We start from the raw sequence: 14413 nt of genomic DNA, 5'->3' as shown, positions 1-14413 counted from the left end.
TACATGTACAATAGCGATGAAATTTACTAGATAATACAGTGATCTACCCATACAAATTCGTGTGTAACTGTTCTGAGCTCGTCATAGAAACACCGTATTTACCCAGTCGGTGCAGACAATTTCATGGATTACCGTATAGAAGCTGGGCTAATAATTAGATTCTACAAAGCAAGAAGATCCCTCCAAAAGCAATTGCTGTCATAGTGATTGACATTTTCATAATAATAAACGGGATATCGCCATCGTATGGTACGTCTACGTCTTTATTTCCTTATTTTTAAATCTGCAATATCTCAGCTCCTGGATGGAGATAGACTCTACTAGAAATTAATATAAGACTAGTAAACTAAAGCAGAAAAGTGCACCACGCTTCTACAGCAAGCGTTATTGGCTAATCGCTTATATTCAGGCCAGTTTCGCGGCTATTTTGGAGTATAAGGATCGGTTCCGTATGGAATTAACACGAAGCGTGCGATTAAGTGATCATATTTTAGAATCCACGAAAACATATATGAATTAACCAATGATTTCGATCATTGGTTACGAAGCCCACATCTATGCGAAGTGTACGTATGATGTTCCGCAGATCTAAAGCTGCGCCACTTAGATTCACACAAACGAATTTGGGAAAAACATTACCATCAGTGATGTACTTTATTTACTGAGACAGAAACAAAATATTCATCCAGCTTCTAATTTGAACGACATCCATAAAAAAGTATCTAAAAATTGGCTTCGTACCAGTAGTGCACGCCTCAATCGTCCAGACCCAGATGTCTACTTCTAGGTAACTCCTCGTCGAACGTAATGCATATGTGGCACCGGTTTCTCCGGTCACTAAAACACTATTTTAATCGCCAAAATAGACCTCATACATGTTAAGGATAATCTTCCGCTTCTTTCTCTGTTGGATTTGCTTGATCGTCTTCCTATGCGGGCTTCGTCAGTTGTGAGAAAAGGAAAAGAAACAAAGAGGTCTAGTGCATATTAGAGCTGATAAATGCGGGGTTAAAATGATACACCCACGGAGATCTTTGCTTATACTGGGGTTGCGATGTTCTTATGAATGTGTTAGCATGTACATTATCACGCCAGAGATTTCACGGCTTATTCTTCATTGAGGTGACAGCATATCGTAATCCTCTGAATATATTTGCTGGTGTTTCTTGGAAACGGGAAAACCATTTGACATTAATTTGTAACCCACCGGTGTTAAAAAGCAAGGAACGGTGAGGAGAACGTCGGTCTTTTATCAGAATCTTGTAGCCTTGATCGGGAAGATTGTCTATTTGTCGCTGCCCAAATTCGAGTACTCACATCTCATCGCCTGCACCAATGGCCAATTAACTGCATTGCAGGAATCCGGTCCTATTTTGACTGAGTCCATTAAAGTTCTGTTGAAGTAATTATTCACAAGGTTGCGTTTGCCGTGAAGTCAAATTCTTCGGCCTGTTACTGACGTGAGGCAATTGATTTTCAAAATGGTCCGATCGACGTAACTCATATGAGGCGTGCAACCTCTATACGAGCTGAAAGTGACTAGGAAATGCTCCACTCAGAAGAGTTTAGCTTTTTTCATTTTTCGTCCGTATACGGAGCAACAGGTAGCTCAGAACAGAGGTTATCTTTGAAGCCCGCTTGTCCGGGCGATTACGAGATCGCATTACGAAACCATTAATGCATTGGGCTAATCCCCAAAAGCGTTCTGCATCACTGGCATTACTTATGAGTACTCAGTTCCGTTCCCAATACATTGTACCCTGCTTTCACTTCCCAAAAAAACAAATATGGCCAAAGTCAGTCACCCTAAAATGTTTCAAAAATACAAACAGTGCATTTCAACGTTTTTTGGTCTGTGAATAGCAAACGGACAGACAGAACAGCCCCGCCTCGTCATAGCTTTGCTTGCGTACAATCCGGAGAACACGTAGTGGCCTGAGCTCGAATCCGAGGACGTGGGCAGAGTCGGTTTCGTGCTGGATTCCAGCCGTCTGATGCGATTTCTAACGTCGATGCTGGACGTAAATCTCGCAGCATATAGTTTTCAGATACAAAAAGCAAGTGCTACAGGCCTGGTTAAAGACAAGCTGTTCGTCCACAAGGGCCGGCGCTTTGTCGATGCTTTTTTGACCCTGGAGCATTCCACTCTATGGAAAGTGAATAGCTAAAATCATAATCTTATAATGTATAGCTGTAGGTGCAGGTGTTTACCACTGGAAACATAAGCAAACGTTCTACCTCAACTATGGCTATCCCATAGTAACTATCGTGTAGCAACTGACAACGTATTCGTTTTGTGCTTTATCAAAGGCTCATAAAAATTTGGCATCTCACATAATCGAAGTTAACGAATTCGTTAGGCTTCACTGAGAACTTGGAAGCTTGTCACAGTGACCTTTGCGGTCTTCATACAACCATTGTTACACATGATCCGTCACAGAACAGTTCATGCTGTATTACTTACTGTTCCATATCGCTTAATATTACTTGGGTGGGCGGCGTGGTGTAGGCGACGTGGTCTGGTGCGCATCTTTCCAACTGCGCCACCGCAGTAACGATGTACATATTGCTGATTCAAGTTCTAGTGTTGACAAATGCTTATACCATACGATAACCAAGCCAGTTCATAGGTTTCCATAGGAGAAGTCTCAGTAAGTTCGGTAAGACGTGCCCAAATCGAACATTTGAGTAGCAGCAAATTTTTTTTATCCTATATTCCCAAAAATCATCCACGAAACTGGTATAACTGAAGCCCTTAAAAAAAGCTACACGTATAGCAGCGCTACAAAAAGCCTTTTTCTCATTTCTATTCTCTCGTGCACCATTAATATTCGACTGATCTATCGACAGAGGATGCTGTCTTCTGACATTGACGGACCGTCCTTGTCGGTTAGATATTTAATGCCCTGTGTTTTCACCAATGTTAATAAGTCTGTTAATTTTGACCAATTCTGCACCTTATTGCAAAGTATTGCTTTCGAGTGACATGTAGTGAAAAAAATATGCCTTATATACACATATTTACTTAGTATTTAATGCCATGGCCTTTTGCCTATTCCCAACGAAAACAGAAATATAGTGACATGCTGCGTAGGATATACCATGTATATTCTATAAAATTTTCGATATATTGCTCTATGAATCTCAAGTGTTAGTGTAGTGATCGAGTCGTTCGCGAATTGCTAGCACGGAAGCACGGCTGTCTGACGTGCTCTATCGTAAGCTTTACGAGCTACTCATAGACACTATGCGTCATGCTTGCACGCTATATTCTGTCAAGTACTATATTTTCAATATACAGATGATCCAGAAAGTTATTGCAATGTATGTACTCTACGATTGCGTAAATCTATCAGCTTTAATGTGTTATCCTCGAAATACAACTAAGTTTTGATTCAGCATATTTGAATTATAGGTTTTCTTCACCGTTCCTATCAGTAGGGACATGGCTACACCGATTGTGTAGATAGTATTTTTTTGTACTTTTCTTCTAAGGCTCACATATATCTCTGTAGCGTACCTTTAATATTTCCTGTACTGTTCTGTCACTAAAAGATCATATTTAAGTAAACCCACGAAAATTACCGTGCTTTCTTGATACGCTTACGTCGAACGTGCTCGTTCGATTTTGGGCACGTTATTATCCCGCCTGTAACACCCCTGTTGCATGTTTCCTGTCTAGACCATCAGCTGAATTTCACGCTATATAAAACGAACCAACTTAGATGTCAGACATCTTCCAGTGAATTACATTATTGTAAGCACAAAGCTTTATGTTTAACAGATACATACGTTGGCCCGTAATAAGAAAATCCCATTTCATTATTCCGTAGCGTTCGCTACCACCTGTGACAGAAATTTCATGATACATAGCTCAGGACCTATGTTTTACAGTAGATATTATCTGCACCAGATATACACAAAAAATTAGAGTTTTATTATAGAAGGATTACTCTATGTGATATGCAAGGTATATTTACAGGCAGGTTATTTTAACTGGGCTAAGAATTACCTATTAGTTTCTTTCATATACGCTACATGCGTGCAGAGCTAAAATTTCTGTGCATCTAAAGGCTATTTAAAAATAACTCGTTAATTTTAGCAAGTGCTTTTTATTTAAAAGAGAGTCATATGCCGTAGAAGGTCTAAGTACTTACATAAAATACCGTAAAAGTCAATCAATCCATCCTGATCGATGAGCTTCTGTACCAGGACACGTCGATGATTTTGTATTGAACAATGTTACGTTCGCTAAGAAGTGCACTGGCTTCATGTTTAACGAAAACAACTGTTAAATCCAACAGCTGCGCGCATATTCTAGGCAATGATTGTACGACCGTACCTCGCTAAGTCGATACCCGAACATCTGGGATTAGTTTAATCCGCGTATAAGTCATAAAGACTATTGTCGTGGTACTGTTACTATTTGTTGCTAGCAAAAAAATTACAATGACTAACCAACCAGCAAACGTCCTACAGACTTGTATCTCTTCAGTTACCTTCCACGTCGTTTTTCGTATGCTTCGTTCGTCGTATTAAATACACACATAATTTTCTAATTTAAAACAGAGTAACCTGGCAGCTATCATAGAAGCACCGAGCTTGTGCTTGTAAACCCAATGCAGACCCTAAGTGGTCCTTGGTCTTAACTCGACAGCCTAAGGTAGTTTGCTGCCTAATTATAATAGCCATAACAACTGTATTGTTTCTGTGATAAGCTATTACACATAATCTTCCACATACAGCAAGTTTTAACTTTTCAATTCTCAACGTTATGCATTACGTTTCATTATCGCAAGGAAGAATCTACCGAAGATGCTACGTTGGTTCTCATTAAACGTTTAGCATAGACGAGGTGACTCTTTTCGAGTATAGTACTCAGAAGAAGGATGAGTCATGTTCATTATGCTACATAGCAACTACGACAACGACTCAGCTAAAGTCACGCTTGTTTTTGATGAATGCAAGATCTGCGTGCAAAAAAAAAACGCTATTATACGTTCAAAAGGCAGTTCGCATTAAATCGCATTGAATTCATAGTTGTCTTGCATAGTTGTTTGGGCAACATTACTTAGAACGTATTTTGAATCGGTTTCTTGCACATCGCCCGTCTTATATCGGCGGTTACGGTCATACGTGAAAACGTCGATTCGTTTTGTGTTTTAGAAGTTCGCAGCGCGCCGATACTACGTGCGACACGCTCCGGGTAGCGGTAATTGACTATGAAGCACACCTGTTTTTTAATCTTAACAAATATAGGCTCAGCGATACTTCACACAGCGATTCCGCACACGCTTTTTGCCCATAAGAATCCTGAGTAACGCAGCTTAAAAAACTGCCAGGAAGCCTATCTTATTCCAAAGAACCATCTCAGAAGTCAGAGCGTCTGCTTCGCCTTTCATACAGTCGATAAAAAAAGAAGAACCATTAGCTCTCAGGGTCGTGATCTGTGGTCATCATGTGCAAGGTTTTCCTAGATTACACCTCAACGATAATGGCCTTCGTCCCTGTTTTCAAAACACATGCCTACTGTCCAACATATATACACTCTCATGATTAGATGCATCTCCAAAACTTTTCGTAGTACACCTCAGTTATATTTCTAACGGCACTTCATGAGGCAACTACCTATTGAGCGTAGAAGTGTATGCTATATATACATATATGTATATTTACCTGAGACCTGTTTATTAATTGGAATACAGGAAAAAAATTAAGGACGGTAGCCGCACCAACCAACAGATACAAAAACGCATCCAATATCATTTAATTGAAATTTGAGGTTGGTAAAAAAATGACGTCTATTTCTGACAGATAAAAAGTGTCAGCGTCACTTAACTATTGGCAACAACTTAATCACGAATACATGCTAAATCGTATATTCGTCGCCACTTCTATGACCTTCTTCCTGATTTCAACCAATTTATCTGTTACCTCTCGCTAAAAACATTTAGATCTAGTATTAAAGAATGTGTCTAGTTAATTTTTAAGACCCTATTCATTGTCAAATGTACCGCTACAAATTTCATCTAGCGACCTATCGATCAGAAAAGGCGGTAGTTTGTTGGCCTGGAGCATATGGCGGGACCAAAAGAGCCTTCCATTGAAATTCTTGCGAAGCAGCTTTGCTGTATATTGTCGGGAATTGTCGTAGGGAAGGATGACTTAGCCTTGTTTATTCGATCCTTTCGGTTGGTTAAAGGCTTGTTCACTTGATATCACCGATTCAAACGCAGATCGTTGTTAACCATCTAGCTTTTGTTAGGAATTTCCCAGTGCATAGAACTCTTGTAAAGTACCGAATGCAAATCATGCTTCATCGCAAACGTAAATCTGATTCTTTCTTTTATGGATTAGGCAAATTACCAGAAGCTCCTCATTGTTTCCTCATTTTCTATTAATCTGAAGATACCAGCTCTGGCTACTCAGTAGCAGTTGTTATAGGTGGCAGTTGGAAAAACCTATTTTGTAGATTCCTAGCCCGCGTGAGGGTGTGAGAGCAATAATTTGTAACGTCCATATTTCGCCTTGGAAGACATGTAGGCTCCAAATTTTCGATAAACCACTATAAATCTAAGAGGACGGACTATTGTCGCGTATCAGTGGCCCATTTTCTCGATCAATGCACGACTTGTTTGTGTTCATTGAACAACCTCGGATGGCTGCCTCAAACAAAACTCATGCCCAAATCCGAGACACCATCTTAGAGCTTTGCAAACCACCTTCGAGCAGTGCTCTCAGGCATGAAGCCTAAACCGTACATGAAGCAAATATTGAAAGCTGCAGTTTACATTTTTTTGATCTTGACAAAAGGCGAAATGAAGTAGATGTCTAAGATGCACCTATCGGGAGCATAAATCTCGAGTCTGATCCCTCGAGAGGTTTCGTCCAACACGCTTTTTCTATTAAAATATACTGGGACATAGAGATGTCCTAGTCTATTTTCAATAAGTTACAGAGATAACTTCCTTGTTAACATGATTATTATTCTAAAGTAGGATGTATTACATCTATTTCTTACATATTTTAGACACTTTAGGGCTTGAATACATTTAAAACCTGTTTACCTATTTACATATTATAAAAGAAAGAAAATTACTTCTGCACTAAACATCGATAGCTGATTATTCGTCCCGTAGTAACAATGAGGTGCCTTTCAATAGGCACTCGAGTTTAGAGCAGAAATTTTGGGTATTCTTGGCTTTGGGTACTTTACAATGTCCAGCTCTCCGAGAACTGCACAACTCTGTTATGAAATTTAGCTCGGCACAACCGAACAAGTCTGTACCAGAAGTAGAGTATGGTGCTAGAATGTTGATATAAATATTTTTATAGAAAAAGACATCCCGCACAAAATAACTAGTAAAAAAATTTAGTTAAAAAAAACATAGACATCTTATAAATTGAAAGGGCGTTTGAGTAGATTTAGAATTACCTCATGGCTACAGGCAATAGAGCAACATCCCCCTACCAGCAATCGGTTTTTTCTCTGTTACAGGTAGTGGTACTGCAGACTCTGTAAGTGGTGGCCGTTTCGTTCGCTATTGTGCTGGCGTGCACGTTGCGATCTGAGGGAAACTCTTCGAAAGCTCTATGACAAGTCCCGGTAGGGTTTGTGTCGATGAAAACTGGCTTAGCGGAAGCTGAACTTACATGTCGTGCAGAGATGATTAACTGTACTTTTAGCTTTGTTGATTACAAATAATACGATAGAAATTTCGTGAGACCCTTCGCTATACAGTGCAGGTTACGTGTCGCCTACATAAATTCGTTAAAACATACAATGATACTAAAAAGGAAAAAAAATATTAGAACATTAAGTGTTGTTAAAAAAAAGTGAATAGAAGAACAATGGCTTTTAATATTATTGGGACTGAATTGTCATACGCTTCTGCTGTGAGAAACACCGAAAGCCATTGCGTCACGTTAAGTTCACTGAATTACTGTTCTTATTTTACAACCTGTATGTAGAACCAATATTTTGTTACCAATCCAGGCAAGTGAATAGAGTCTCCACGATGAGCGTGGGGAACTCGAGAAAGCAACCCCCGGTGTTAAAAATAACTATTCGTCTTAAATTCGAGCTAAAAATAATTACATTAACTATAAAAATAATATTTCGTGACAACTAGGCCACGAGTAACAGGCTAATGGAATTTCGTAATTATTCCTAAAGCAGCTACGGGAGTTCACAATATTTGCTATGACGTGTAGTTGCGTTGGATCAACGAAAACGCTACTACGCTTCATCGGTGTGATGATTTGTCTCATCCTATCACAGGTTGAAGGTCAAGTGTTAGCATTGTTCAGAGTATAAATACAACGCTAACTGACGATTTTTCGAAGGAATCCTCAGTTTCTATAAAACAGAATTAATAGAGTTCAAATTATATTCGGCCATCTTGACGTTTATCAGGGCATTTTAATACCTCTGAATAACGATAACGCAACTTGGTCTAATGAGGTACAGACAAATCAATATTTGATTACCTGATGGTGCGCATCCGCCATATTTGCCTCAGCTAAACATTATCAGCCGTTACGATTCATATTCAGTTGTTAACAGACGCTATTCTAATTTGGAGTGGTACGAGCTTACGTTGTGCGCTAAATAGAACCATGTGTTCATATCAAGTACCGGTAGCTATTTTGCCGTCGATTGATTTCACCGGATTATCTTGCGCCCAGCTGAGCGTTAGCTTCAGGTCGAGTATACACCAACAATTATCCCACTGCATTTACCCTACTCCAGCTAACGCATTACTACCTTTCCACGGTGATTTCATAAGCCTATTCAAGCATGAACGTATTTGGCCGGTGTTACGCGGCTTCTAGGATTTCTTTTTGCTTCTACATCTCTACAGTGATTCGCTTGTAATTCCCTTTAGACCCTGTTGCATAATTCTGCTATAGCGTAGCAACTATTCGGTCATTGTCTTTCATCAATTACATCATCAGTTCGATGATCCTGCTCATATTGAAGCTTTGATTCTTTTCTAGTAACTGTTTACTCTGCAGCACCAATCCCGTTATCCGGTTGAAGTGCTCACGTAGACGTATCTCGTCGATAAAACTAACTGTTTCTTCTACCCTTATTTCCCGGTAATGAGTAGTAGGTTCAAGAGAAATTAAGCCGGGCCATAATTATATCAGTTGGAACAACAATTATGTCCTGAAGCCAAAACCAAATTGAACTAGAACACGTTACGACTCTTTATTAACAAATCGACACTAGCCTGAGGACTCTATGGAAGAACAACTAAAGAGGCCGGAAACAACGAACTTACGAGAACACAAAATACAGATAGCAGGGAAGCTTCTGTCGACAAGGGGAAGCTAAAGCTTCTCTTCGCAGCATAAACTATTCCCAGATCACAGGTGTCGCGAGGAGGCATTTAAAAATGGGCGCGGTGGCGCGAGACCAGTTACCGCTAAGTAGTGCCGCCTGGGAGAGCATTTTTTGCGGATCACTAAAGATTTGTCCAGCAAACTCGTGTGAACTTCGAGTACGTCTGTCGTTACCCTTGCACCAGCGGCCTACGCGGCAAAAAAGACGCGTCCATCCAGTGATAAGTGCTTGTAGATTTCCGTGCGTTGCTGTCCAGCCGTGTTGAATGGGCCGCAACGCCAACAGGGTAGTAACCGAAAAATTAGCGAGCTAAAAATCACTATGGCTTTATCACTGTGGTCTTGGAATGCCGTTGTTCTTTTAGGAACAGCCACTGTACAAGGAGTTGACCTTGCACGCACTTCGTTCGACGAAAATGAACTCGAGAAACTTAGCACCGCTAACCTCAATAAACCCATCACAATGCGAGTTACGGATGAGGAACGGAGTCCGTATGGGGCCGTTGTGCTTCAGCCCCGCGAGTCAAGGATTGTTAGAGCAGAATGCGACGGAGAGCTCGCCTTCGTATTATTCCAGGTTCAGTGTTCACTTGTGCTGTCGTCTTATCGAATGGCGATTCATCAAAACTTACTGATTCGGTATAACGACATTGAGTGGTTTTATATCATTCTAGCCCAGCTTTATGTTAACTAAAATCAACTAAGTAAGCGTCACATTTCCAGCTTCAACCATAAACAAGTTATTGTACTAGTAGCCTCGATTTCTTTGCTGCACCCACTCCTTAAAGTATATATATATATATATATATATATATATATATATATATATATATACATATATATGCATAACGTAATTATTATTCGCATTAACAGTAACTGCACCGTAGCGGACTGATTCCACGAAGAAAAATACCTTTGAACAGTGGGGTGCGGAGCTCAATTATATTACTAACATTGGGAGGTGCTTTAGATGAGTTGTTAAGGGGCATAAATGGACGTCAAACACAGGATTTGTTCAGGAATCTAGAATCATTCCAAATTATTGTGGCAAGACTTATGCGAAAAAAGCTATCGTAACGCCGTATTAAATATTTCTATATGATTGCGACGATCATCTGTTTACTTGTCACTCTCTTTGTGCTATAGCATTAAGAGAGCGACACTGTCAAAAGAGCGTTACATTGTCGCTTTTATGAACAGCATATGGATAGGGTAAAAAGCGGGTTAGCCTGACAAAGCACTAATTGACCTATCGTTTTGGAAATTTTCTTTTGCAAGTCAGTGATATAGATAACGATACAATATTTCAATAATTGATTCCGAAATGAAACGGATGCTTAAGATATTACGCAAACCGTTTATGTCTATTTTTCACCAGTATACTTATTTTTGCAGAAAGTTTGCAGAAAGTGAGGTGCCTGTGATTGTTGACATTGCAAACTTTTACATTACGAAACAATGGGGCTTCCTTGCGGACTCAAGCTCGACTAAACATATCGAACGACGCGCTCAACCTTCTGAGTAGAAAAGCAATCTTATACTTGTAACCGTATCTAGATAAAACGAACGCACTATCAATCAGCCGCTACGTGACGTCAGCCAACGCTGCTACTTGTCGATAATTAAACGGATGTTTTACGCTGAACATTTTTGGTTCAGGACCGCGGCACTTGCATATAGGCTTAACTATTTTGATGTTACTCAAAATTCCTGGTTGCCCATTCCCGTTTACTCCTTGAACTCATAATAGCATAGAAAGTGTGTAAATGCAGCAGTTTTTTTTTTACCGGGAAAGCCAAAACCCCTATTTTACGCGAAAAGCTAGCTCTGTCGTTAAAAATCGGGCTAAAAAATAGATCGCTTTCAATAAGATTGAAGCTTAATTAACTAAAGAATTTATGGGGAAAGGTGCCCTGCGTGGGATACAGTCAGATATATAAAACATGGCTAACAAGACAATCTGACTAGAAGTCATTATATTTAGAACTAAACAAAAATATATACCGGTCTTCTTTTAACAGTTTTTGGTAAAAGTGTTAAAAAAAATACTAAAAATTGTTCTTAGAATCTTTCATAGGTGCTGGTAGGAAGGCGACGGCTAAGCACGGGCCACAGTATCTGTGGGCCGGCAGAAACTAGTATGGTAGTTATTGATATCTAAAGACTACATCTCGATTTTTATTTGTTTTTTGTCTATATAGGTCTTTGATTCATATTGTGCCTTTGCGATCGGACAAATAGTGTCCATTGTCTTAGCAAACGATTCGTGCATACGAGGTATTCTTTAAAGAATATTTGGCTACCACCCTCCATTATATTACCGTGCAGCGCATGTCTTATATCATTAATATAACATACGGCCAGATAAACGATTGTATATTCTCACAGATTTTATTCATTCGACATTCTACTCGTGTCTTTTCTACATTTACTCATCTTACAGGCGCATACAAAATATGGCGCGAATGTAACACTTTCGTATATCGGGGACTGGTCTGGTCCGCCTCCTGCGAACGCAAGTCATCGCTCTCGAAACGCCGGACTCATTAGGCCGTGCACTAACGCTGCTGTCAAGCTGACCAATGAAAAATTTGACCAAAATCTCACTGTTCTCCTCATTGCTGTCGGATATAGCAGAGTGGACCCTATACCCGGTGGATGTGCATTGGAGTTTCCCTTACGAATATCACCATTTCTTCGCCTTCAGTTGGCTTCGCCCACCGAGATTAGTCTTGAGTTTCAGCATGCTCGAGCTGGCAGCCTCATGCAGCATCCCACATCGTGCTCTGTCAGCTTTTCTTTACTTAGTTACGAGATCTATTTGTATTATCTGACACCCAGTGAAGACTACCACGAAGCACTTCAGTTAATGAGTGATTCACGACGTATGCCACGTCATGCAACTCGAGTGCACGCGTCAGAGACGCCGCGAACCCGCACTCTTTTCGTAGCTTATCCCCAGACGAGGGCAATTTACAGTGTTCTTGTGCGTCAACTCTACAGGAGTGGTTATGAAACTTCTGCGGCTTACACCCCAGTAGCGACCCTAGGTTGTGCCGATTACCCTGATCTAGCTACTTGCCGAACGTCGACAAGCTCGGTTGTAGCTTTAGCCTTGGTCACAGCCTTAGCTCTACGCATGACACTTGCCGGACACCGCTTCCTCAAGACACAAATTACGGCTGCTTCATTCCTGCTGTTTCTGTTAGCCTTCGAGCCTCTGCTAATACCGGTCGCTGCGGTTCTTGCTTCAGCCCTAGGCTCTTTGTTTTTTCTAGGCCTGTGGTTCTTTTTCGGAATTCCCGTTTTGGCTGTCATACCGTCGGGATTTCTTTTGGGCCTGCTAGTTGCTGCATTTCTCTCGTTCACTCCCCTTGGAAACGTCTTGCTACTTCGGTCGGCGTTTGCGTTTCGCACCATGACCATCTGCAGCATGTTGAGTATTACAGCGTTATTGCTACCGACCACTCAGTTGCTTAGCATCGTTGCCTCATCAGTAGTTGGATCATTCTGCAGTCTGTACGCTGTCGATCGTGTGTTCCTGCATTCGACCTTCTCTAATATCGTCGATGTGGCTCGAGCACGTTTTGAAGCAACTACATCTATATACACCCACAATCAGGTACAGTATGGAGATACGTTAACAAAAAAGTATGGCCTAATCACAAATTTTAACCCACCGCTTCTGAAACCCCTGTAAAAGTGTATATATATATATATATATATATATATATCAAACTCGTTAATCCATTAAGAAAGTTGAAGGCACTGAAAATAAATAAATTAATTAATTATAATTATATTTACCCCTAACAGGTTCCATTTGCTATGGTAGACGTTGTATTCATCTTACTGTGGTTGGTTCTTTTGGTTGCGGGCGTTGTGATTCAGTATCGAGACAATCTGGAAATTGACCGCGAGTTTCCGGTTGCCCCTATAAAATTATTAAAAAGGTTAGTTGCCCAATATACAAAAATAATGAAATCAATGACATTTTCAAAATTGAAAATTTCAATTGCTTACTTAGACATGGAGTTTTTCCAAATTTTCCACGAAATTAGTAGATGCTTTCACGCCACACTGGTTAGATAATAGAATGCAAGTTAATGTTCTGCTGTATGTATTTTATTTTCCTCTAGGTACTTGCGGCGACAAAAGGGTCGACTGATTTGTACTTGTGTTAGCCGTTATGACGATGATGCGAGCCTTCTAATGCAAGATAATGCCGACGAGTTCCTACCTCCTGGATATAGCACTTTTCACGGACGAAATATTCTAATATGACCATTAGTTGTTTAAATTTATAATGGGTTTTAATAATGATATAAACAAGCCATCTAGAGTTAAACGAGGATGTGTTCTTCTTGGGAGCACAACCATGTTCTTCTGCTATCTGGCGAGATTTGCTCATACCCCATAATAGTTAGCACAAATACAGAGGAACTATCAGTATTCTGTAAATTTGAAAATAGCAGAGGATTTCCCGTCCAACCCATGTCAATAACATAGCACGGATGCTTACTCATCGTTTAACAGATATTCGCAAACCTCATGTTACTACAATCGGTCTCTTGATATGTGCAACCAATTACCGAATTGTTTCTCTGTCGCAGAAAGAACTACATTTTATGATACGAATTTTCCCGTAAAACGAATGAGCGTTTAGATGTATACATACTCATATTATTTGTTAGTACTTGTTTATTCATCAAGATTTTAATCATGTGTCTAAGTTAAACAGCTATTTCTTACGCTAACAAAGCTAAATTATTCAGATTTATCTAGGGAGTAGATTCAAAAAGGCAAAGCTTACGAGATTCGTCGAAGGTGGTGTACCTTTGACAGAATCTCCAAATATGGAGCTGTTTCCTTTAAGGTATGATAATATTTGCTTCATCCCTAAATCATCGGATGTGTTCGCTGTGAGAGTTTATGTTCACAACTGTAAATAGGTTATATATAAACCTAGTAGTCATATTAGAAATGGAGATAACAGAGATTATTTTGTATGTATGACACAAGAGAATGTATTAATAATAAACTTATATTTATGACAAACACACAA

General features: G+C 39.9%; 2 protein-coding genes across 7 annotated transcripts in view; one reads left to right on the top strand and one right to left on the bottom strand.

Moving 5' to 3' along the window:
* Positions 1–4301, bottom strand: part of LOC111252425 (oxysterol-binding protein-related protein 1-like) — a 22875-nt gene extending 18574 nt beyond the window's left edge. The window contains exon 1 of the mRNA XM_022810302.2: positions 4158–4301. The gene's annotated coding sequence lies outside the window, so the exon portion shown is untranslated. The remainder of the gene's footprint in view (positions 1–4157) is intronic.
* The window catches only part of LOC111252423 (transmembrane 7 superfamily member 3-like), a 15968-nt gene extending 1555 nt beyond the window's left edge, over positions 1–14413 (top strand). For 2 of the 6 annotated variants that reach the window (XM_022810293.2, XM_022810292.2), the window contains exons 2-6: positions 7499–7606; positions 9714–9925; positions 11792–12970; positions 13165–13301; positions 13488–14413. In XM_022810293.2, the coding sequence (XP_022666028.1) occupies positions 7594–7606; positions 9714–9925; positions 11792–12970; positions 13165–13301; positions 13488–13632 (1686 nt within the window). In that variant the 5' untranslated portion in view covers positions 7499–7593 and the 3' untranslated portion in view covers positions 13633–14413. Of the gene's footprint in view, positions 1–7498; positions 7607–8734; positions 9988–10209; positions 11492–11791; positions 12971–13164; positions 13302–13487 lie in introns of those variants that run through there. The other 4 variants (XM_022810291.2, XM_022810294.2, XM_022810296.2 and 1 more) reach the window with 4 other exon arrangements.

The sequence above is a fragment of the Varroa destructor genome, unplaced genomic scaffold (genome assembly GCF_002443255.2).
Source record: "Varroa destructor unplaced genomic scaffold, Vdes_3.0 BEIS01000006.1, whole genome shotgun sequence".
Taxonomy (NCBI): Eukaryota; Metazoa; Arthropoda; class Arachnida; order Mesostigmata; family Varroidae; genus Varroa; species Varroa destructor.
Note: the sequence above shows the minus strand (reverse complement) of the source record. Positions and strands in the feature narration are given on the sequence as shown.